General features: G+C 40.4%; 1 protein-coding gene across 1 annotated transcript in view; it reads left to right on the forward strand.

The window, feature by feature from the left end:
• TMEM40 (transmembrane protein 40) overlaps nucleotides 1-25476 on the forward strand; it is a 30729-nt gene extending 5253 nt beyond the window's left edge. Inside the window, exons 2-12 of the mRNA XM_089681851.1 lie at nucleotides 1149-1206; nucleotides 4158-4297; nucleotides 7829-7979; nucleotides 8967-9071; nucleotides 12738-12827; nucleotides 13095-13160; nucleotides 15578-15640; nucleotides 18250-18321; nucleotides 20477-20551; nucleotides 21688-21759; nucleotides 23149-25476. Coding sequence (XP_089537977.1) covers nucleotides 1158-1206; nucleotides 4158-4297; nucleotides 7829-7979; nucleotides 8967-9071; nucleotides 12738-12827; nucleotides 13095-13160; nucleotides 15578-15640; nucleotides 18250-18321; nucleotides 20477-20551; nucleotides 21688-21759; nucleotides 23149-23165 — 900 coding nt within the window. The 5' untranslated portion in view covers nucleotides 1149-1157 and the 3' untranslated portion in view covers nucleotides 23166-25476. The remainder of the gene's footprint in view (nucleotides 1-1148; nucleotides 1207-4157; nucleotides 4298-7828; nucleotides 7980-8966; nucleotides 9072-12737; nucleotides 12828-13094; nucleotides 13161-15577; nucleotides 15641-18249; nucleotides 18322-20476; nucleotides 20552-21687; nucleotides 21760-23148) is intronic.
• Nucleotides 25477-26480: the final 1004 nt, after the last annotated feature.

The raw sequence follows: 26480 nt of genomic DNA on the forward strand, positions 1-26480 counted from the left end.
ATAATAAAAGTATAAATTAAGATATTTAGAAATAGTGGAAAGTCCAGAAGTCTCCAATATCAGACCAATGACCAAAGACTGCATAACTTGCACCTTTTCTATTATAAATACCTATCAATAATTCATTAAACTGAGAGAGTTTCAGCATACACAAGGTGGCTGTGTCTGATCCCTTATACTGCAGTATATATCTTTGAATTAGGCCTCACTGACTAACTGTGGACAGTCAGACAGGTAGAATTCGACAACTCTCATTACCTGGAGAGATTTGTGGAATATAACTTACTTGCCTCAGGCAGCCACTATGGTATTTGTACAATCCACGATAATTGAGGGTACCTGTTTCCTTACGTGCCTGAAGTACTATTTCAGGTGATTGATCAGAAGAGACAGGACATTTCTAACCAATGTATTTTGGAGCATCTATGGGTACTTGAGATCGACTGACACTGTTAAAGAGTTGAATCTTAGATTTGTGTTTTGTGAGATAAACCTGGGCTATCATATATAGATAGACAAAATCTTCCTAGTGTGACCTGGAGAGGATTTTTTATACTTTCATGTCAGACAGTCACATCCCTGGACTGGAAAGTGGCTCAGTGTTCCTGCCCTTGGGTACTACATTTAATGGACTAATGGGACAGTTACAGTTTAAATAAAGTGGCCCCCAAATAGCGCTGTACCTCTGTAACCTTCTAGGAGTGAGAACTATGTGGGACATGTAGGGGGAAGCCGTTGGACTGCCTATCTGATAGACCATTCTTTTTGTAAAGTGAGGTTGTGTCAAGTAAATAGACACCAAACATGTCAAGTCTTAAAATCCTGACAAGTGCAAACATACTCCTGAGTTCTTTAGCAGCTGTGAGTGTGTATAAAAGTCAAGGCTGCCATTGATATAAGCCAAATGTCGGTGGCAGAAAAAGTGTTAAGCCCTGTACACAAGAACCAATATTTTGCTGTGTACACGTTGTCAGCTCCAGTAATCCTGCAATTTTGTGAAAAAAGAAGGTATGGTGCAATTATGAGTTTAGGTATAGTTACTAATAGTCCATAAACTTTCCAAACATGTCTATGATTATTAAATATGCAACTATTGTCATCTTTGATATATGAATATATATCGTAATATATTTTTTTTTTCGCTGCAGTAATTAATTATGAGTTCTGAGAAGTTCTCAATTCCTGACCTGACCCAAGAGGAACAAGGTAAAACAACAGCATTCTAAAGTACATTACTATTATTTAAGAGGGAAGTACAGCTCTGGGTGACTTCTGTGATTTTCTTGTGACCACTATGTATGTAAAGACATTTTTCTTTTTAATCTTGGATAGAGTAGGGAAAGGTTAGATCATTTGTAAAGTTTTTGTTGGTGTTTGAACCCTTGCCTACTATAAAAAAGTTTATAAGAAGTTTTTAACTCATGAAATGCGTTGATTATATTATGCGTTGTCTCTTTTGCAAAGGCACTATAATTATGTTTCTGCAACTAAGCATATTTTTAATGCACCACCACAAAAAGAAAAGAACGCAAATATAAAAAGTTTACTTACCTACAGCAAAAATATAAAAGCATTATTAAAAAGTAACTAAGGATAATTTAGGGGCTAAAATTTTGTTTAAAAAATATACATGATTTTCATAGTTTTCACATAACTGTCATTTATGAATGAAGACTCAGCCCTGGTTCTCACTGAATGTAGCTTTGAAACTGTAATACTTAAGCTGAAGTAGTTGATTTCAAAGCTGCCAGTCAGTGCAATTTCATGTGCGGCTTGCTGAAATCTGTGCAATTTCATGACCAGAAGTAGTGCAGGAACCTTTTTCAAAATTGGTGCAAGTCGGAGTTGCACCAATTTCAGTGGTTCCCTATGGACAAATAGGGTGCGACTTGTCATGTGATTTTGAACTGTCAAATTGCATTGGTGTGAACAGGGGCTAAAGCTGTAGCCCTTGTTCATAAATGAATGAAGAGAAGAACAATTCAAACAGGGAAGAGCTGAGCTCACACTGACAGCCCAGCTCTGCAGATAAGATTGAGAAAATGGCTCTCCCATTATAATCAGAGTGCAGTGTGATGTGATGGCAGCAGAAATCACACAAAGGCCATGTAACGTGAACTGTGTATTGCAGAAGGTGCCAACTAGGTACAAGTAGGCCCAGCAGGTGTGCACAACCATCCTCAGCTAATTACAGAACCTGTAGCAGCAGTAACTTGTTCCTGACAGCTTCTGCAATGAGGAACGGGAATGGCCGGTCAGTCCAACTCAACTGGGAGGCTTCATAAAGTGAAAAATAACAAATTCCCTGCACTGTCCCTACTCCTCTGGAACCTCTCTCTAACACTATATACTGTCTCTGACAGACAGGGGACATGTCTCCACACTAACCACTTGTAGAATGCGTGACTACCCACGGAGTATGAGCACTTCCCTCACTAAAGATGGCCGTGCAGAGGATCCAGGGCCGCAACATCCAGTCAGACTTCAGCGTCCCCAATGATGGCAGGAAGTTGAAGAGGAACAACGTTCCTCTCACCTTCCTTCCCCTTGTGTATTGCTGCTGGGATCCAGAGCCACCTACTGATGGGAGGACAGACTGCATCTGCCTACACTCTGCCTTGCTCTGCTGTCACCTTGACAGCTGGTCTGCTGCATTCTGTTTACTCTCAGTGTAATCTGTGGGAATGAGCAGTCAGTTGGTCAATCCAGCCCTGGGTAAGTGGGAAAACTGGTCTTAGTGCCAAAGTTATGGAAGACAAGCCAGTGTCAGGGAGCTAGACAGACGAAAGGCTCCTGGATGATACAGTAATAAAAAGTAACACATGGTCAGTGATCTAAGAAAGCGGTAGTAGAGGATGCAGTTGCCACTAGGCCTATTTACCTAGGTGCTATATCCTAGCCATATTCATTTTCTTCTCCCTTGCCATAACATAGAACAAACAGCTGCTGATTAAACCTGCTGCTGACACAAGACCAGTGCTCATAATTAAACTGGAAGAATTGCCATTAAAGGTATAGCTCACTTCTAGTCCATTCACATTGTTTTCAATCACGATGAAGGGGGGCAGTTTTAGGCCTCTGAAATGCGGTGGACACTCTTTGGATTGTCCCTCTGACGTTTATTAGAATAAAGTTGTACCTGGTCTTTTTATCAGTGATATAGCATTTCAATTTGCATTTTTACTTCATTACAATACAAGTTAAGAGGACCGTATAGATCTTTCGGGGTAGAAGTCACCTCCTCAGGAGCCATCAACATCAATACTCTAAGATAACAATACTACTAACCATTACTAATAACAAAAACCTTATGGATCCAATGTTTTTCCACTTTCCTAACTACTACTCAAAGACCTATGGCTAATTAATTTCCTATAAAAGAAAGGGAAATGTGGTACAAGGTGAGGGGTATAGGAGTATTGGGAAGGGGTGTTAATTGTAGAGGAATATTGTGGGAATTGGAGCAATATATGTAGAGGAGGTAATGAGGTAGTCATGTTAGTTGAACAGCATGATACAGGGTCTGTGATTGCTAACCTCATTAGATTTAGATTGAGAATTGATGATTTCACAACTGTGCTGCTCATTGTTCTTGCTTAAGAGGATAGTTTACTTGAAGACAAGCAGTGCAAAGATCTCCTTGCTTCTGCATAATTCATTTTGTGATGGGCGCCGAACTAAGTCTATCTTCACCACTGGTTATATCCCTCTTCTGCTTATGCTTGATTATCTCTCCATCAGCTTTCAGACCACTAAAAGCCCTACCTCTACCAAGATGGTTGATTTCACAGAGAGGCATTACAAGATAGTAATGGAGAAAAATAGCTGCAGAGAGCCTACAAGCAACAATGATTGCTGGTCCTTTGTCCTCTGCTTGCCTACACAGCTACCACAATACAGGTCCTTTATAAATCTGGAGCAATGGGTACAGGGCTGAAATTCACATATTTAACCTAAATCTTGCACTGGGGGTGCTGGCGTGTTAAATTTTTCCATGGCTTGTAGTGCCTGATTGTAGGCACAACTTGTGCTATTACACTTATACATGTAGTATTTTAAAAATGTATTATTATGTGTCTTGGCAATAAATTGTGCCGAAACCACATATTTCTTCATAAAATAATCCCAATGTTGATGTACAATGTGGTTTCTTACAGACATCTTTCACAAATCATTCGCCAAAGACCTTGAGGACCTCAAGACAAATGCAGCCATCAGCTCATCCTTCTGTGGCGTCTTTGTGACAATCTGCAAAATGCCTTCCCTCTCCTTACTGGCGGATAAGGAAGCCCAAAACGTGAGTTTTCAAGTATTAACTGTAGATGAAAATGACATTAAATATTGAATAAAGCTCGCAAGCTCATAGAAAGGGGTTACTTTCAAGCTTTCCACTTTCTCTCTTCTGATGCTTGGCCTTCGATCTTGACATTGATGCACCAGCCAGGCCCTTTTGCCCTGAATTTCTGGAGGGCACTACAAATACATCATTTACCTTTCCACTCTAGGTCCCCCCATGTGATTCCACCGCCTGCTGATGATGTTTGAATCCTACTGCTTAGACAGTGGCGTTCTTCCCCATACTCTCTTGAAAATGTATTCTCTGTTGCTCTCCCCCCCAGAACACCTTAGATTACCTTGACTAAGCAAACGGGAACTGGACCTGCACACCTGACCAATGTTGGAATTTAATCCAATTTACTCTGAAGTCCTCTATATGTACTTGCACACAGGAGACTAATCCCAGGATGTTCACCTGTCGGTACTGTACCCCATCAGTCCTGTGTTGTTTCTTTCCTGAGTCCTTGGATCAGTGCTGGAGATGCCGGGAAGAACGAGATATGCAGCTTCATATTTTCTGGTCCTGGTTGAAATTAGATTATTACTGGAAGGGGGTACATAGAATCACTCAACTATTCACAAATATCTTGGTCCCAGACAATCCTGCCTTCATTCTCCTCCACTGCTCTCACTTTCTTGTAAAGATCTACAAAAAAATCGGTCTTCCTGTTCTGGGGATTGAATTAATTTGTCCTCCAGCATGATATTTCTTCGCCCCAACATTTTTCCTCCTTTCCCACTCCCACCCCACCCCTCTTCCCTCTAACTCTGTATGCTCTCACATTCTAGAATCTTTTGATTCTCTATTCTTAGAAACCTGGGTGTCCAACTGAGCGGATATTATGCCTGATAATCAACAATACTGGTAGTTCGAGATGTCTTTACTATCCCAGTCTTTAGAGGTGCCTATTATCCAATGTGGTTTATAGCCGCCTCCTAGAGTTTCTCAGTTTACCTTTAGGTTTACGCTGTTCATTGAGCTGACCCTTTCAATTTATGGCACCACCTTCTTTACTGGCTTACAATATTTGACACTTATCTGGTAATTTTGCACTTTGTATGTTGTGTACACCCTCTGTAAGTTTCCTTTTTTTATGAAGCTTACCCGGTATTGAGACACCTTTTTTGTTTTCCTATATACTGCTTTATTGGATACTTTATTTGTATAAATAAAGAATTTGAAAAAAAAAATTAAATATGGCTATATGAATTACCTACAGAGCCTATGTTTGTGCACATACAGTATATCAAATCTAAAAAACAAATAAACTTTAATGTTGATTGATGTAACTGGGAAAGACACATGTCCAGAAAGGTCAGTCCTATCATGAATTGGCAAAAAAAATACATCCTCATATTTTATTGAACCTTGTTTTGATGCAGACCACTGCAAAATCCAGTCCCTTTGGACCATCCAACATTTTCATAGCTCTTAGAGCTCCAGTTGCAGAGTCCCCTTATGGTTTTTTTGGTGACCTTAAAGCAGACCTACAGTATACTTAAAGTTGCCTAACAGAGATTCATTAGAACAGCTTAAAGTGGTTCTAAAGGCAGTAGGTTTTTTTTTTACTTAATGCATTCTATGCATTAAGGTAAAAAAAAACCCACCCCCCAAACACTTATTTGAGCACGATCTCAATAAAGCATGGTACACTTTCTCTCCTCATGGAATAGGGAGGCAGGAGTGGGAGCCATTGGCTCCTGCTGCTGTCAATCACAGCAAGTGGGGGGAGAGTGTGAGCGGGGGGGGGGGGTGCTGCACTCTAGATACACAGAACTGACTCAGGAGCCAGCAAGCATAAGTGCTCCCACGGCAGGTGAGAGGGGCCAGGAGTGCTGTTGGGGTACCAAAGAAAAAGAGGATTGGGGCTGGTCTTTGCAAAACCATTGCACAGAGCAGGTAAGTATAACATGTTTGTTATTTTAAAAAAATAGTCAAATGGCTCCCACTGCTATCGATCTGCCCAGGGTGAAGGGACAAACCCCGGAGAGCTGCAGCTCTCATGCACATCACTGGATCGTGATGGGGCTCAGGTAAGTATAAGGGGGGTAAGGGGGAGTATATTACAAAGAAGGTTTTTTGACCTGAGTGAATTCAGGTAAAAAAAAACTTGAGGCTTTAGAAACACTTTAGGCAAATACATGTACAGAGTGAAACAGAGCAATTGCATCTCAAACCGTGAGCTCTGATGGCTCTCCAACTGTCGTGCATGATGACGTCATGTGTCCAGCTCCGCCCGACGCATTTCTCTCTAACAAGCGTTTTCAAGAATTGGAGGCTGACCAATATAATGATTACTAGGACCTCCTTAACCGTCACAGTTAGAAGGAATCAACACACAGAGTTTAGAAAAACCAGCAGAGCTTACTAAAATATAAACTCAACTCCCGCTGGTAACAGCCTAGCTACATTAAACACAAAATGTAATTAGAAACCCAGCAACATAGGGAATAGTCCCTACAATAAAATTGACTTGCTCTAAGTAAATTTTGAAGAGGCTAATTTACTCAAGATGAGAATCATTACTCAAAATTTGTGTGAATATTCAATCCATCTATCCAATAATGGAAAAAGCAAGTTCACTTTGAATACCCAGCCATGTTCAGATGCTTTTTGGATTATTGGATAATTGAAGTAAAAATGTACACAATTTTTTGAGTGCACGTTCTCAACTAGTTTGGTGAGTCAGTCCAAAAGTGTTTGCTTGAGCAGCTGCAAAAACACAGGACTTAAATCCCATGGCAGTGTTACAGTTTGCCCTTACCTCTTTCACTTTTGATGGTCAGCATGGCTCCAGGTTAATATGGCAAAATATGTCAATAAAGCCATATAAAAAAATAATTATACCAAACAATATCAATACATGTACAGTATTACCTAGTCACAGTTATCTCAATTTAGTGTATTCTGTGACAGTGGAGCTCTTACAATACCTGGAAATGCTGTACCTCATTATGACTGTTACATTCTGTAGCGGCAATTGCCCTTTTTTATATGTTTTGTTTTTTGTATGGCTATAATATCAATAAAACGTTATTGATCAATAAAGGGAATTTATCACCAATATGAGAATGATTGGACAGACAGCAATTCAAGGAATAAAGTAATATATTTTTAATGGGATCTGTCAGCATCTTTAAAAGAGCAACCCTAGTCAAACTGTTTTTTAGAACCTTTCTCAGAATTATATGACCTCTTTAGGGAAATATTCCCTATATGTTTCACCCATACAAGAAATGAAAACATTTTCAGAAGTTCTTAGCATTCTCCACTAAATAAAAAAATCCCTAAAATGTATTTTTGTTTGTGGCCCCACTGGAGAGATTTCTAAACATAGCCTGTTCTGGCAGGAAGTGAAGGTAAATCTCCCCAAAAGGGGCACAGTGAGCAGTAAAAAAAACTGAACAAGTCTCTATCCCTTACCTAGGGGTTTGCTTTCCTATGCTTTATGTGATGGTACTTTACTAATACTTTGCTTTGTATTTGTAGATTCTTGAGCTAAGTGATCTTCACAGCAAACGGGAGGCTGTGCTGACTTGTGCAGATGAGAAAGGTCCAAGAGCATTGGTGTTGTTTTACCTGTTACTACACATGGAAAATGAAACTGCTTATGGAAAGCTTCCCAGCTGCAAAGAAAATGGTATTCATTCATTAGATTCAGTCAGTTTCATCTATATACCGTGTGGATTTTCCCATATACTTTCCAATTCGCAGAATTCAGAAATCTGAGTGAGATTCCTGGTATTCCAGGAAGTTATTCACTAACAGTCCAACAGAGTCCATCTTCCAATGACCTTTTTTATGTGTTGTCTCTTTTATTTGTTGTCTCAGGGGCACAGAAGGGCACAACAGTCCTGTTAGCTTGATTGTTCATTGCAAGATATTCAATGACAACCAGAATTAAAGTGACTCAACTTGTAAAACAACCCATTCGGTTTCAAATAGAAATGAAAGGGAAAACATTGGTGTATAGATATAAAAAACATTAGAATAACACATACCCTTTCCTCTCTTTTTCATAAGTGACCATATTTCCTCTGTTCTCAGTTTCCTAAGAACTAGGAGAGGAGAAACAGCAGCACATTGATCTTCCCTTCCCAGTGAGAGGCTGTGCGGGGGGTGGGGTGTCAGGACAAGTTTGATCTTTGGAGGAGAGCAGGCGGAGTTCTCAGAACAGCTAGAGAACTGACCACAGCGTGTTCGCCTTTTTAGTGTGGTCAGTTTTTAATAGGAATGCAAAGAGATTGGCAGGATCACGAGGGATTTCACAAAAGCAATACAAAGAGAACAGGATGTTTTTCATAAATACATCATACAGCAGGAACATATAAGGAATATAAAAAGTTGGGTTTACATATTTTTAGATAGTAAGTCACCTCAACAGAGCAACAATTTGAAAAGTGCAGTATCCCTTCACATCCAATTAGAAATAGTCTCAGCTTTTCTGTATGCAGTGGAGTGACAGCTGATTGGCTGCTAAGCTTTACTGAATTTTGTTCTTGTTGATTTTTTCACTGTTCCATTGAATAAGCTGTGATACATGTGCAGTTCTGACATTAGTTCTTTAACAGGAATAACCATCTAGTTGTTGACATAATCATTAATAGATTGTACTTCTTCATCGTAGATGAGAAGATGGAACTGATCTCAAAGCTGAGGGACAAATCCTTATCTTCGTTAGAAAAAAAAGTAGCTCAAATATCACAAACTTTTGTAAAACATCATTCTCGAGGTAAGCTGGGTGACTTATCTACAATTCTTTTGATATCTGTAGTTTGCCTTTTTGACATGTGTCACAAAGAAGTTACCATAGAATGTGATGCAGCTATTTTTCTTAAGGGGCACTATGGACAGTCTATCAATAAACACTATATTGTCAAAAGTATTGGGACACCTCTCCAAATCATTGGATTTAGGTGTTCCAATCACCTCCATGGCCACAGCTGTCTAAAATCAAGCACCTAGGCATGCAGATTGATTCTACAAACATTTGTGAAAGAATGGGTCGCTCTCAGGAGCTCAGTGAATTCAAGCGTGGTACCGTAATAGGTTGTCACCTGTGCAATAAATCCATCCATGAAATTTCCTTGCTACTAAATATTCCACAGTCAACTGTTAGTGGTATTATAACAAAGTGAAAGCAGCTGGGAACAACAGCAACTCAGACACAAAGTGGTCGGCCACGTAAAATGACAGAGAGGGGTCAGCGCATGCTGGACTCCAGAGTAGTGGAGATGTGTTCTCTGAAGTGATGAATCACGTTTCTCTGTCTGACAATCCGATGGACATGTCTAGGTTGGAGAACGGTACTTGCCTGACTGCATTGTGCCAAGTGTAAAGTTTGGTGGAGGGGGGATTATGGTGTGGGGTTGTATTTCAGGGGTTGGGCTTGGCCCCTTAGTTCCAGTGAAGGGAACTCTTAAGGCATCAGCATACCAAGACATTTGGACAATATTATGCTCCCAACTTTGTGGGAACAGTTTGGGGATGGCCCCTTCCTGTTCCGACATGAGTGCACACAAGTGCATAAAGCAAGGTCCATAAAGACATGGATGAGCGAGTTTGGGATGGAGGAATTTGACTGTCCTACACAGAGTCCTGATCTCAACCCGATGAAACTCCTTTGGGATGAATTAGAGCGGAGACTGCAAGCCAGGCCTTCTCATCTGACATCAGTGCCTGACCTCACAAATGTGCTTCTGGAAGAATGGTCAAACATTCCCATAGACACACTCCTAAACCTTGTGGACAGCATTCTTCGAAGAGTTGAAGCTGTTATAGCTGTAAAGGGTGGGCCAACTCAATATTGAACCCTACAGACTAAGACTAGGATGCCACTAAAGTTAATGTGAGTGTAAAGGCAGAAGTCCCAATACTATTGGCAATATTATGTATATCTGTATACCACAGTGGAGTTCAAAACTGGTTAAATCTTTGGTGTGTCTTTCACATTGCACCAAATTGAGCAGCACCTCCACCAAATATTGAACTGAGCAGAACACCAGACAGTATGACTTTAGTCTCAGTCAGACTGAGATTATTAGATTTGTCCAGAAACATGATTGGACTGGCCCTATACAGCAGCCTTTCTCAACCTTTTCAACTTGGCGGATCCTTTGAAAAAACGTTTTGGTCTCAGGGAACCCCCATTAATAATGACTAAATCTACAGCTTACTGTACATAGTGATAGTCGGTAGGTAAAATGATTCTTACTTTAGTAATCATTGAGAAGAATGTTCCTTATATTGATGATCAGTGGGAAGAATTCCACTCTTACATATAGTTAAAAGGATCATTGTTATCAGTGGCTGAGAGGTTGCTCATTGCTCAAGGAACCTGTAGCAATCTCTGGAGGAACTCTAGGATTCTATGGAACCCTGGTTGAATAAAGCTGCTCTACAGAATGCATTCCATCCACCCGTATGTCCATCAGGTGGTCCTGCTCTCCGTCCTGCTGTCAGAGGGTGGCGCCATCTAAAAACAGAAAAGCTGATGTGGAGGAGGAGTGGCTGCATGATTTTACTCTGATGGGCATATAGATGGCGAGAGTAAATCTTGTGTAGGGCCAACCTGATCAAGTTTCTGGATAACACAACATGGCTAACATAAGCTCAGTCTAGTCTCCTATGATTTATATGTCATACTGTCTGGTAAGCCGCTTAGTTTATTATTTGGCCGAGGTTTTCTCATTATATGATGCAACGTGAAGGACACACTAAAGGTTTAATGAAGGTTTCCCCAATTTTTACCATACTGTTGTTTACAGATACTGTATGTGGGTAGACTGTCTATAGCACCACTTACTTATTTTATTATATGTTCTATGTTGTTTATGCCATTTAAAGTGGTATTAAACCCCAAACCAAAAATGTAATATATTGCAACTTAACAAACAATAAATGTGGTGGCTGCATCAGTTTTCTTTTTTTCCTCTTTTCACCTGGTGATCTGGCCAGTAACACACCTCCTGTATTACAGTGCCCCCATTCTGGATAAGGGAGCACAGGGGGCACCTTTGGACAGCAGCATTGTCAGTCTGGGCAGAGGGGAGTGTTAGATGAACTAGCAGATTTAGATACACTAACAAACTGAAGACAAACCCCAGCTCACACTTTATAATCAGTTACAGTAACAGTTTTTTTTTCCTTTTGGGATAAAGGTTTTACATGAATTAGTATCTATTCACACTTGTGTGACTTGTCATGTGACTTTGGACATCAGAGCCGCATGACAAGTTGCAGCCCATTTCTTTTCAGCATGACTTAAAGTTGCAGCGACTTTGAAAATGTACCTGCACTACTTTAATGCAACGTTTGATGCAAATTTGATCCACCGAGTGTAAAGTTGTATCAAAGTTGCACTCAGAGTTGCATCAAAGTCACGCTCTAAGGTAGCACTGAAAATCGAGTTTTTGGACCTTTTGGTCGCTGGAAAGCGACTTTGGAGTCGTGCAAGTGTAAATGGAGTCTAAATAAAAGCTGATCTTTGTAAGCACCGTTGTCAGTGGTAAATGGTTTGTTTCATCCTTGTAACTGCAAGAGAGCCTCTCTTTTGAAAAACAACAGACTTACTGGCAGGATCACAAGATTAAAATGGAAGGCAAAAAGCCTGAAAAAAGAAAATGAATGCAGCCATCACATCTATGCAATACACAAAAAAATTTTAACTTTGGGTTTAATGTGGCTTTACGTGTGCTGCTTTATATTTCTATTTTAAAGGAAAGGGCAGCTTTATTTATTTTAAACATCTGTAGCCATTCATAGTTCCCTCTGGGTTCCTTTCCATAAATCTGGTTTGCCTGTGTTTTGAACAGGAACCATATAAAAACCACAAAAGTCTGTAACATTGAATTTAGAAGTCAGTTTTATTTATGTCCACTCAGTAATTTTTTATGGCAAGTTCTGTGCATTAAAAATTACATTTTTTGGGACAATAATGTGTTGATTTTAAGGTGACGCGCTGTTATACCTTTTCTATCTTTTGTGATTACATGTATGCATTGGATTTGGCACCCATCTCAAATTTACGCCATATCTTTGGAGTAGTTCTGGGCCTATTAGTAATAATTCTGTATTTGTGGTCAGTAGTGCCTTGTTAATTTATTACATTTACAATCTTTCCTTGTTGTCTGTTATGTGATGGCGCCACCTTGAGTACAATTTAGTCATTAGGGTTGATTTACTAAAACTGGAGAGTGCAAACTCTGGTGCAGCTGTGCATGGTAGGTAATCAGCTTCTAACTTCAGCTTGTTTAATTAAACTTTGACAAAAAAAAAAATAGAAGTTGACTGGTTTCTATGCAGAGCGGCACCAGATTTTGCACTCTCAAGCTTTAGTAAATCAACCCCATTGCTAGAACAGCTGTGCTGTCATTTATGCAGCATTCTTCTTTTCCAGGTGCCCCCAAACCAGTTGCCCCTATAGTAGCTATTAGACCGCATACAACTAGAAATAATGAAGACACCGACATATCAGTGGATGCTAAAGGTATACATTTGTAACCAAATAATTATGTTGCATGATTTTGTGAATTCACTAAATGCTCATTTCAAATTACAATTATTATTGTTCCTGCTATTTTGCACACTATGCATCCATTCTTTAATGATTTAATAAGATTTATAATAGACTAATCCATAGCATCCAATTATGTTGATTGGTTTGCTATGGAATCCAGTTTGTTGCAATCTCTTCCTATTTTTTGCAGTGACCACCAATGTTCTCTCTGTAAACCTGGATGTGTTGTTTTAACAGAAATTGACAGGTGGGAACACAATCCTAAAGATGATGGAGATGACCAGCCCCCTGACTATGATACAGGTGATATTTATTGGACTTCTATTTTCAACCTTTGCATCACTTTTTTAGCTTTCAGTCCGAAATCTTATATAACTTTAAGCTTTAATTTAACTTTCTTGATATCTTTCAAAGAGTGATTTGGTGTGCCTGAAGCAAAATTCAACTTGGCTAAGGAAAATTCTGAATACTGACAAATATCTGCTGTGTTGTCTGATTAGTTCTCTGTGAACCAGTAAAATAACCTTGTGGCCTCTTACATTCCTGGTGCCCAGGAGTATCACCTCCTACTCACTCCTATTCTGACCGGAAGTTGGAGATGGAGAGAACCATTTGAGATCTCTTTCATTTGGCTTTAATATATGATGCTATGATGAAATTATGGTGTTTACCCAATAAGAGTTCTACTTCACTTTTGGAAAAATGATGTGGTAAGAGCAAACCATTGCTCTAATGTACATGGGACACTTCTGAACGATGGAAACTGACTGCTGGAAAACGTGGGTTAAAAAACGTCTGTTTAGCCACGTTTGCATACCGCGTTTATGTTTAAAAGCGTTTTTTAAAGATAACCTCAGGAGACATTCCAAAATGCCCAGAATGCACTGAAAAACAGTAAAAAAATAACCATTTTGAGAGAAATAGAGAGCAGTATTAATTTATTAATTGAGATTAGCTTTTTTTTTTTTTTTTTTTTTTTGTGGTGTTTGGATGTGTTCCAGCTCATTTCTGTGTAGAAATTATTGCAGCAGTGTCTAACATATTTTCTTTCATTTAAAACCTCAAAGTATGGTGTACCAGGTCCATTTGAGTACCGGGAAAACGCTTTGCATGCATTTTTCACGATGAAAAAAGGCTCTGAACAGTATCTGGAAATGGAAGAGTTAAAAAATTTTTCCAAATGCAAACGCTTATAAACGCGGTTAGCTGCGTTTACAAAAGTTTGAAATGCTGATAAAATCTACTCCTGAACACAAGTTTGGTGTGTTAAAAAAAAACAACTGTAAACTTAACAAGCTGTAAACGACTGTAAACAACATAGTGTACATGGACACATAGGAAAACATTAGGGAGAGTTCAGGGGCTGCTGAAAAAAACGCAGAAAAGCTCCTAAACGTGAGTTTAACAGCTGCAGTGTACATGGAACCACTCTCTAGGTTGTTGTCAGTCAATTTTATTGGAAATTCCCATTGCTATTCTTGCCCTTGACATGAGAGAAGCATGTCTTAGGGCCCGTACATACCTGAGCGTTTTTGCGAGATGATCCAAAACGCTCAGGAAGAAAAAAAACAATATTTTTTCGGGTGTATGGTGACGGCTTGTGAGATCGGAATCTTGCAATTTATTTCATTCATATGAGGACTTATATGGACTTTTATTTCTGATATTTGTATGTTTTTTAATTAGCAATGCATTTTTTCTGTTTACATTTGCAATATCGCCTTTTATGTGCAAGCTGCGTTTTTGTTTTTACTGTAGTTTCGATTTTGGAGTGTGGTTACATCTAAGCGCAGGTATTGTGTTTTATACTCTATGGAGATGGTTCACATCTCCATTCCAAGTCGCCTGAAGCTCAAAAAAGTTTTGGAGATACTTTTGCAGCTGCGTTCATGCAGATTAATCAGTTTTTTGGCACATTTTTATTCCCATAGAAATACATGTAAACGCGCAAATCGTGTGTTTTAATGCGCATTTTGACCAACAACCAAGATGTTTTTTCGGGCATGGCATAACATAGCAGCAATTGATGTCACAGATGAAATGTTGCTCTTGGCTAATATAAAAATGCCAGACCTCAAAAAACCCAAAAACACCTGAACAAATCGCGCACAAACGCTTGCAAATGCACATAAAAATACGCAATCTCCATTCCAAGTCGCCTGAAGCAGAACGAGTAAAGCTCAAAAAAGTTTTGGAGATACTTTTGTAGCTCCATTCAGGCAGATTGATGAGTTTTTGACGCGTTTTTATTCCCATAGAAATACATGGAAATGCAAATCGCGTGTTTTCATGTGCATTTTGTCACGCAACCAAGATTTTTTGGGTATGGCAAAACATGGCAGCAACTGATATCACAGATTACATTTTTCTCTATTGGCTAATACAAAAATGCCAGAACTCAAAAAGCCTGAAAATGGCTGAACAAATCCCGCACAAACATTTGCAAATGTGCAAAAAAAACACACAACAAAATGTGCGAAAAAATGCACAAAAATGCAAAAACGCTCCAAAATGTTCAGGGATAAAAAAAATCCATATTACTCTATGGAAAGTTAACCATCTCCATAGAGTAATTTTGATTTGCTTCGACTGAAGCAGAACACCTGAAGCTCAAAAAAGTTTTCAGGTTTTTTTTTTTAATTTCAGTAACATACCGGTAGGTATAATACTTGGATAGAATACCTTATAACAATGTTTCTTTTAAAATATATTGTTTTCAGTAATTAAAAATGAGAACTATCAATCAAGGCAATATGGAGGAAGATGGAGAATAAAGAAAGATGGTATGTTGTTTATATGTACATTTATGTAATATCAGACAATTGAGGGATAGAGTAAATTTGATTCTAGTGGATGTATGGTTTTGTGTAAATGTCTTTTATTAATGTGACTTTGGTTTCCACCTAGTCACAAACTTTAGATGGTGCTGTAGATTGGATATATGATCCAAATATATTTTCAGAATTTGGAGTTTTCAGAAGGTTGGATCATCAATGGCAGTCTGCATATTCTACCCATAAATTATACGAAAGCCACAGGATCAATTTTCATTCAGTCACAATAAAAAGTATATAAACAGATAATTCAGTAACATAGCTTTGTTGTAAAGACCTTAAAGCTGAGATTTATGTAACACAAAACAAAAACTCCCTACAATGGGCCTAACCCCATCTCTTTTATTTTTATATTTTATTTATTTCAGGTACTTATATAGCGCCGTCAATTTATGCAGAGCTTTACATACACATATATTATACATTCACATCAGTCCCTAACCCTCAAGGAGTGTACAATCTAAAGTCCCTAACTCATATTCATACATATACATACTAGGGCCAATTTAGAGAGGAGCCAATTAACCTACCAGCATGTCTTTGGAGTGCGAGAGGAAACCGGAGTACCCAGAGGAAACCCACGTAATCACAGGGAGAACATGCAAACTCCAGGGAGGTGGTGCCGGGGTTGGGATTCAAACCAGCGACCCTAGTACTGCCAGGTGGAGGTGCTAACAATTTAGCCACTGTGCTTACCCCTCCTGCTCTTGCATTCCCCCTCCACGCTGTAACACTGGGTCCTCCAGCCTATTCTCCCTGATGCTCTGGCTGTCACAGGCACTGTGATGTCATCAAGTACAATTCAGGACCAATAGCCCTGCCCTGGACTTGAGGACACAGAGGGGCCGCCTACAGACCAGAGAGTAAGGGAGAAGTGTTGAGTGCCATGTGCTGCTGGGGCCAGAGAATAAGTAAGTAAAGGTGTTCTTTTCTGTTCTGCAAGACATTAATAAGCATTTCAGCCTGCAGCGTGGAGAAGGACTGAACTGAAGGTGGAGGGGGACTAATAAATCATCTCTCCCCTGCACTGCAAGGGGAGAGATAATTTATCAGTCCTAGTATTCTTATTTTAAAAGCTCATGTAATGCAGTTTCAGTTAAAGCTACCTCTTAAACTTTTAAAATTAAAAAAAAAAATTAAAAAAGTTGTATTTTTGCAAAAAATGACACCTGATAGCCTCTTTTCTATACTTGTACCAAAGATGTGATGTCACTGTAGAACACATACAAAATAATAAGGGTTTAACACCTATTCTAATCTCATAATTGAGCCATTAACTCTTTTAACTTCCTCCAACACTTGACACATACAATGAACTCTTAACATGTAGTCTGATCCTAGTGCCTAAACATCATCCTGACCTTTTTACAAACCCTGAAAGTGCTAATACTAACTCAACCCCTATCTTCATCCCAACGTTATAGAAAAAAGTAACATCACCAATACTCCAACATAAAACTACTGATTCATTAATATCTTACCAATTATGTTGTACAAGCCCAACACTACGCCAAGCATTTGTCAATCAACCTCAAGGTTCCTGGGTACTTTCATAGGTGTATGATTAATACCAGTGTAGCACCCTCCTAGGTAGCTAGGTTTTTTTTCAGCTAGGAAGGCTGAATAACAGCCTGAGTCAGAGGGTTATTTTAGGTCAGGGCTGGGAGGCTCTGCAGATCAGACCACTGATACCTTCCCCCTGATCTAGAGACTTGGAGAAGACCTCAGTGGACGGCGGTGAGGAGGAAATGGTCTGCACTCTTGAGGGATCCTGGCCAATCCCCAGGCAGGAGGCTTGGCATGGGTCAGGACAGCCCTAAAGAGTGGCTGACCCTGCTCTGAAGCAGGAGAGTTCAGGTGGAAGATGGAGTGAGAGAGATGCAGTGTGGAACCTGGGAGGGGGCACCGGAGGAGGGAGGCTACCTGCAGGCAGGAGCTGGAAGGGAGTATCTCTCAGTTTTAACCATCCCCAGAGAGAGAGAGCAGCCTGGAAAGCAGGGAAGGAGCCAGCCCAGCATAAGGCCTGAGGCAGCCACCAACCCATAAGCTTGCAGGAGAGGACTGAGTGAGTAATCCCACACCCCCTTGGACCAGGTAAGGGGAGCAGACATTATGGTAGGAAACCTGACTGGCCCCCATATGGGACTGCTGGTTTAAAGTGGCAGATTCTCGGTCCCCTTGGCCCAGTCAGGTAAAGAGAAGAATTCATCTGAGGTCTAAGGTAGTACACCTGGAAGGCAGAAGAGCTCTCCCAACAAAGAATCTTTGCTGTCTAAAGACTTGTACATAGTTGCTAATGAGTTTGTCCTCAGTTAGCAGTTCCCCTGGGTATCCTGTACACTCCTCAACTCCATCCACGTTCAATACCTCTTAATAAAATCCAAAAAAACATGCTCAAGGACTGTTTACTGTCTCCTGTGTGTAAGGTCTGAAGAAAATGTGTGTTGCCTGGCTGTGCAGGACTATAGGGGGACCAAAAACCTAGCAACTCCAAAGGGGGTAGTGCAACACCAGTCTTACTGTATTTGTATAGTCATTGTTTTCGCTCTTCCTCCTAGATGTATTCTTTCATTTCATAACTCTGTGTTTCGCCCTGGGAATAGTTTTGGTGGTTGAATATAACTACTCAGGTAAGATTATCATTCTAGTTGATGAAGGGAAAAGGGAATACTGTTCTACACTAATAGGCCACCGGCTTTTAAAGGTGATTGGAAAGTAGGGTCTTATGAAATAATGTATATCATTGTAACCACTTAGCAACCAGCCAGATCTCAAATCTTAAATACTATAGTTGCTATAAATTACCGTATTTTGTTCTGTGACTAATTCAAAGTATATTTTCCCATAATACTTTCAGAAGCATATGACAGAAGCTGTCATCCTTTGACTCCCTACTCTTTGTGGGGCAGTCATCTAGTTAGCTGTGAAGCTAAACAAGGTCATATTCTTTGCTCTGGAATTATCACCGGCAACGATGGATTGTAGATCCTTTGTGCTCTCTGCACTTTGTAGAAGGTGTGAGCCTAAAAAAGATGCAAGACACAGAGTTTAGGTATGCTGCCAGATCTTCACAAGAGCATCCCACAAGGACTGATGGGCTTTACTGGAGGGTGTGCCAGAATGAATTTAGTGTATTTTTCACTGACATTTTGTGCTTGAAAACCATTGCGCAAATATCATGCAGCATATAAAATTGGAACTACCATTGCTTGATTTTCTTCTGCTTTCAGAAACTATTGAATGTTTGGGGATTTTAACCAGCTCCGTGACGCCCTACAGCAGAAATACTGCTAGAGGGAGGCATGGGTGCACGAAGTCACGTATACAGTATATATGTAATTTTGGAGTTCCGGGTAGGGCCATTCGTGGCATCAGCTGTCAATCACCGTGGGTCCCAGCTGGTGATTATTCACCGCCACCCGGTGATCGACGAGTATCTCCAACGGGGGAGAGACCTGTGTATAAACAACACAGATCTCTCCCCTGTCAGCTCCTGCCCACTGTTTTGTATGGCTCTGTATAGCAGAGCCATACAAAGCAGTGTGCTTATAGTGAAACACACACAGCCACCATAGTGAAACAGCACACAGTTAACCCTTTGATCACCCCATATGTTAACCCATTCCTGCCCAGTGCATTTACTACAGTGTCAGTGCTTTTTAATAGCACTGATAACTGTATTGGTGACACTGGAGATGTCAGTGACACCAAGTCAGTTTCCCCCAGTGTCAGAATGCCCGTCGCAGCCCTGCTATAAGTAGCTGATCGCTGCCATTACTAGGAAAAAAAAATAATTCCAGTATCTATACCGCAATTTATAAATGCTATAACTTTCACGTAAACCAATTAATTTACACATATTGGGAATTTTTTTTAGCAAAGACATCCAGCAGAATACAATTTGGCCTAAATTTATGACAAAATTAGATTTTTAACATTTTTTACTGGACATGTTTAATAGCAAAAAGTCAAAATATTGTTTTTTTTCTCAAAATTGTTTTGTCTTTTTTGTTATAGTGCAGGCGATCAAATACCACTGAAAGAAATCTCTATTTGTGGGAAAAAAAGGACGTAAATTTCATTTAGGTGCAGCATTGCATGACCGTGCAATTGTCAGTTAAAGTATCGCAAAAAAAAATGGCATGGTCAGTAAGGGGGGTAAATCCTCTGAAGGGCAAGTGGTTAACTAATCTTTAGGTCTGAAATGATTTTTCTTAACCTGTGCAGAAATTGCTCTGGCAGTGAAAGGGTTAAAAGAGTTCTATGGCCAAGGCATACCCTTTCATTGTAAAAAAAAAAAAAAAAGCATTATTATAACAATACAAACAATAGTTATGTTTGACAATCCAGTATTATCTCCTTTCATGCTGCCTGTCTGCTGCCCATCTCTTTCCAACCTTCATGGATTCTCTGCATGCTGTGCAGCGTCTCCACTGCTGTTTACTTTCAATTTATAAGGACTACATATCCCATGGTACCTTGCTGCCTGCAATCAGTGATTCCTATACTGACTCCGCCTCCTGAAACTCCTCCTCTCAGGACCTCTAGTTCAGAAGACAGACTCCATGAAATGTGTGACACAGCAGTGCCTACTCACAGGGCATAGCGAATATACATTTACAAAGACGATTTACAAACTTTGAGATCATTCAGGTTATTGGGAATAGGCTAAATAAAATTGAAATACAGTGTAATGTGAAGTGACTACAGTATATGATTTTACATTTTGACCCTAGATACACTTCAAGGCAAAATTTAAAAAAATTTGTATCTTCCTTTCTTCAGATTGGACATTCTCTGCTGGAACTGGTCTAATTGCATTTGCAATTCTGGAAGCCATTGGGATCTATTTTAATTTTGGTAAGAGGCAATAATCCTACTTCTTAACTTTCTGAGATACGAATGAGAGAGACAAAGTATGTAGGTGAGACATGTACCCTTGCTTCACCCCCAGTCAGGGTCAGGACAAGGGGTGGGCAGGAGGGACAGCGACCCTGGGCGCAATGGTTTATTGCAGGGATGGAGGCATGCTGTGCTGAGTTCCTTCTGTTACAAGGCTGACAGGAGTACTGTCAGCCCAGCACTGGAAGCAGTGAGGAGAGAGCTGGGAGGAGGTGTGGGTTGCGCCCCCCCCCCAAACAGACCCCCTTGCACATCATGAATGGGAAGAGGGGGCACAGTTTGGCATCTTTGCCCTGGGTGCTGGTTGACCTTGTCCCGGCACTGCCCTCAGTTGTGATTGTTATAAAGAATCAACACGCAAAGAATGCAGATTAAACCCAACAAGTTTTTTTAACCACTACATTCCTTAATACTAGTTTTAAAAAATAACATAATTGAGAGGTTGGATTAAAAGTTTAGTGCAGTAAAACAGTTTTGGTGGTTAAAAAATATATTTGTATAGAGGTACATACTGTACGTAACACCAAATAGAGGGACAAAGAGGCAACGCTCAAATTTTGCCTTGCAGTTGTCAAAAACATTAAGGTCTTTGCATGCTGTGATTGTGCGGCACTGGCTGCTTCAAATGGCTGCACCTAACTGGAGAATAAAAAGATGCCCTAGAAATCCTAAAATGCCACTTCCTATCTTGGCACACCTGCACCACCTGCGGGTGGTGCGGCTGCACAGGTTTTCGTGCAGATCCGCAGCGGCACCACCTGCACATATGTGAACCAAGCCTTACAGTATGTTCTATAATCTTTGAGCCTGGATTTACATAAGTCAGGATATGATGAATGTGCATTTGCAGGTACTGTAGTAGAACTTAAATTTTTGTGCATGCGCAGTTTGAGTTTTTCACCTCTGTGCAGATGCTGACTGACTAGTACTCTCAGTATTGCTGTGCACCTGGGTCCAAAAAAAAGTTAAATGAAAGCTGGAATTCTACTCTACGTATTTAGATGGGGGTAAGAGGACTTTCATTGTTGCACATGAAGTGTTCTATGACCTCCATATCTGCATTGTGCTCATTTAGATGTTTATTGTTTTCACAGTTAACAGAGTCCGTAGTGTTGCACGAGCCATTCTACGATTCGCTCTACGTTGGGCCGAAAAATTTCCGATAGGTAAGCCTCTCATATGCTAAAAAATTATGACTGCCCATCCACAGTCTAGTAAAATTTTTGAATTTCTGTTTGCATCAACTGTGTTTCATGATTTAAAAATCTTTTAGCTAGGGTTTTAGATAACTGATTATGTCTGACTTGCAATGTGTTAAAAATAAAGGATCAGTGTGATAGCCAGGCAGCTAACATTTTCAGATAAAGGTCAGTAATGACAGCTGTTTTAAATATTTCTCTGTTGAAAAGTATTCTTAGCAGAGGTACAAAAAACCCCAAATGATTTACACAAATTATTAGCTGGATATACTGTATCATCAAGAAAAGTAAGAGCAATTTCTAAATATTTCCATGGCATACACATTGGGGTTGATTTACTAAAACTGGAAAGTGCAAAATCTGGAGCAGCTGTACATGGTAGCCAATCAGCTTCTAACTTCAGCTTGTTCAGTTAGGCTTTAATAATAAAACCTGGAAGCTGATTGGTTTCTATGCACAGTTGCACAAGATTTTGCACGTTCCAGTTTTAGTAAATCAAACCCCTTGCATTATAGCATTATTATTATTATTATACAGTATTTATAAAGCGCCAATAGTTCGCTCAGCGCTGTACATTACAAAGGGGGACAGAACATGTGACAGAACAATACCAATACAATGCAAAACATGAGGGGATCGAGGGCCCTGCTCTTTCGAGTTTACAATCTAGGAGGGAGGGGATGGTGGCACAGGAGGAGATAGCTGTGGGGGATGGAGTGGTAGGAAGAGTGGAGGAGGTCGGCAAGTTAGCAGAGGGTGGGGTAGGCTTCCCTGAAGAGATGGGTTTTCAGGGTGCGCCTAAAGGAGAGGAGAGTATGTGATAATCTGATGGGTTGGGGCAGGGAGTTCCAGAGGATGGGTGACACCCTGGAGAAGTCCTGGAGGCGGGCATGGGAGGAGGAGACCAGGGAACTAGAGAGAAGGAGGTCTTGTGAGGAGCGGAGAGTGCGTGCTGGGTGGTACTTGGATATTAGGTCGGTGATGTAGTTCGGGGCAGTATGGCGGACAGCTTTGTACGTCAGTGTTAGGATTTTGAATTTGATCCGTTGCGCAATCGAAAAGCCAGTGGAGGGATTGGCAGAGGGGGGTGGCGGAAATGGAGCGGTTGGAAAGGTGAATGAGTCTGGCAGCCGTATTCAGGATCGACTGAAGCGGGGATAGCCAGCGGCGAGGCAGGCCAGTGAGGAGGGAGTTGCAGTAGTCGAGTCGTGATATGATGAGGGAGTGGATGAGCTGTTTAGTGGTTTAGATTCATGGCGTGAAGTCAATTTAGCAAACTAATAATGGGGTGAAATCAATTTTGTGTACAGATAGATGACTTCTTATTGTTAATATAGCAAGCTATATGTTTTTCAGCCTTAAAGAATCGGTAAGAACTGGACGGCAACTAAGTTTAGTTTCAGAAATGCTCCTTGGAAACAGATGAACCGATTTCTCCATTAACCTCATCAACAAAATGTGAAAGCCTGCTGACTGAAGGATAATTACAAATATATAGCTAATTTAGCGTATTTACCATACTATCTACAGTGCACACCTGGCATGGAGGAGGTTGTGGTGGATTACATCTATTCTTTACCTAAAAACAACCTAGAATTCTACTTGAGATATTTCTTTTGATATCTGGGATGCTGTATGTTTTGTATATTGTAATATTTCAGGCACCTGTAGGTATGAGTGAAGTACTAGGAGTTACTACTGGCTGTTAGCCAGCAGGTTAGTGTCAACCAGTCACTATTATCCCCCTTTTCTGTATTTTACAACTAAAATTTGGCCATATACTACTAGAATTTCATTTGAGAAGATTTTAATTTGAAGAATGTTTGTTCAATTTTCAAATGGGGTCTAATCAAAATTTCAGTCGACAGCAGTGCCAAGAAAATTCAAAGAAACAGGATGGAAATTTTTTCTCAAAACATATTCCTAAGGTTGGTTTCACACTGCTCCGCTGTGGTTTGGGCACAGTGCAGGTATACTTGCTGTTTTCATACAGTTAACCCAGCGGTGTCAAACTCCATTTTCATCACTGGCCGTATCAGCATTATGGTTGCCCTCAAAGGGCTGGTTGTATCTGTAAGACTAGATGTCCAGAGCACCCCACCCCCATTACATCAGATATCATGAAATCCACACCCTCCCTAACATCACCGTGCACCCCCTTTGGGGGCAGAGCTGGAAAGCAGAAAGTGCAGAGTCTGGAGGAGGACCAGAGGAGGAGTGGAGTCAGTTACCAGAGTCTGCTGAATACTGGGGAGGCAGAGATGAGGGGGTGCTGCAGCTGCACTGAGAGCTGCAGGATTTGGCAGAGGAGTTCTATTCTCCTCTCTGCTGCTGACTGCTGAGACAAGGTGGGGGCAGAGACCAGGGGGTACCTGCAGGAGAGGTGCAAGGGCCACATAAAATGGCCTGGAGGGCCGGATTCGGCTCATGGGTCTTGTGTTTGACACCTGTGAGTTAACCCATGCTTTCCCACAGACTTCTTTCAGTTTGGGAGATTTCAGTGCGTTTTTTGAAAAGTCTATAGCAAAGTGTGGGTAAACCGCACACAAATCGTGGGTACACTGCGCTGCGGCCAAACTGCAGCGGATCATTATGAAACCAGCCTTACATTGAATGTTGTTTTTCTTCAGGAAAATCCATATATGTCAACATTGAATGCTAAAACAAACTGTAAAGTACTTTCAAATTGAATGTATTGGTGAGAATTTTAGTAAAAATCTTCGTTCAAGCATTTGTTTGACACTCTACTAGTGTATGGCCAGTTTAAACAGCAACCCATAAACTATCATTTTTAGGAATTCTGCTACAAACATAGATACCTGAGGCCAGTATGATCGTGCCTGCATGCCTGACTTATTAGTGTCATTGGGCAGCTTTAACCATACCTATGGTAGTTCAGTGAAACAGGGTTCAGGAACTTAGGCCTCATTCACATGGGCATGGAATTATATACATTTATAGGACATTTCTAAACACATAATGCAATTAATTTACACAGTAGGAAGCACACTATGCGTTTACTTGTGTTTAGGTACAATCAGTTTACCTGCGTTCCGAAAAAATATATATATTTGTGGCCAGGGGAGATAATCTGCGGTTGATTTACTAAAGGAAAATAGACTGTGCACTTTGCAAGGGCAGGTGCACTCTTAAATGGCATTTGCTATTTGCTCCAGAGCTTAGGAAAAGATCATTTTCTCCCGAGTTCAAATAAAAAAAAAAAGAAGCAGGTCCATGACTGTCTTACTGTACACTGCACATCATTGCTGCTCTTTGAAATATCAGAGTAAATACCAATCTGCCTAAATACCTACCATGAACTCCCCTGCAGCCTCATTTACCTGCAGGAGCACCTACCTAAACAAATTGCTGCCTATGTTCTGACCCAACACAGGGTCAGAGCTTACACAGGGCTTAGGACCTACCCATATGAGACAACGATCGGGTGTCATAATTGGCCATTTAGGCACTTGGCACTGCAATGTGATGAGGTAGGACAGAGTTATGTGGCACAACTACATACCCAGAATTACCTGAATTTGCTTTGTGTTGCAGTGGGCAAAACAAGTGGAAGGTATGTGCTGCTCCTCTTTTCTGCACTGCCTGCATTTTTCTTGTTTTTTGTGTTTTCCATAGAATTTGTAATACAGTATATACTACATAATAAATTGAACTACATGCCTATCCAAATATCTCAGTTCTTTACAAATCTGATCATTACCTTCATTCTTACTGGTTAAAGCTGAAAAATGAGAGTGATTACACTTTTTATGGTGGTGGAAGAAGCATGTCAAAGTGTCCACAAAGTCCACAATAAGCCTCTCTGCCATACTTCCAATTATGTGAAAAACACAATGATTATTTCTCTGTAAATCTGGATTACAATAATACATGATCAAAGACTGTTTCCTGCAAATTGTCTGAAAGGCAAGGTTGGTTTATGACCTCTTCTAATAAGCAGGGAAGGAAAAGACTGTAGGTCAGTAGCTGAACATCCATGGTCCATCTAACATAGACAATCTGTGGGTCAGGTCCCCATACATTTTTTGGGGGTCAAAGATTTTGGGCTATGCCATCATATATTCTAATAGACAACAGAGTGGCATAGTGGTTAGCACTTCTGCCTGGCATCACTAGGTTCATCAGTTCAAATCCCAACCAGAACACTACCTGCCTGGAGTTTGCATGTTCTCCTTGTGCTTGTGTGGGTTTCTTCCCATGCTCTACAGAGATGCTGGTAGGTTAATTGGCTCCTGTCTAAACTGGCCCTAGTATGTATGAATGTGAGCTGGACCTTAGACTGTAAGTTCCTTGAAGGCAGGGACTGAGGTGAATGTACAATATACAGTATATGTCAAGTGCTGTGTACATTGTCTGCACTATATAACTACCAATAATAATACCATTCCACTGGACTTTGCTGTAATCTTGGCATCTAGATTGTAAGCTCCAAGGAGCAGGGCCCTCCTATCCCTCTTGTATTGAAATGTATTGTTGCTGTATTGTCTCCCGTTATATTGTAAAGCGCTGAGCAAACTGTTATATAAATCCTGTATAATAATAATAATAATAATAAGCTGATTGATAATTGGAATGCAAGAAAATACACTCTGCCAGAGGGAAAGTGATTATTTTGCCCCTGGGCCCCTAAGGCCTTATACAAAAATAGGCATTGTGTTGAAGTCAAG

Source organism: Staurois parvus, unplaced genomic scaffold (genome assembly GCF_062004578.1).
Source record: "Staurois parvus isolate SC_StPar_1 unplaced genomic scaffold, SC_StPar_1.0 ptg000282l, whole genome shotgun sequence".
Classification (NCBI taxonomy): Eukaryota; Metazoa; Chordata; class Amphibia; order Anura; family Ranidae; genus Staurois; species Staurois parvus.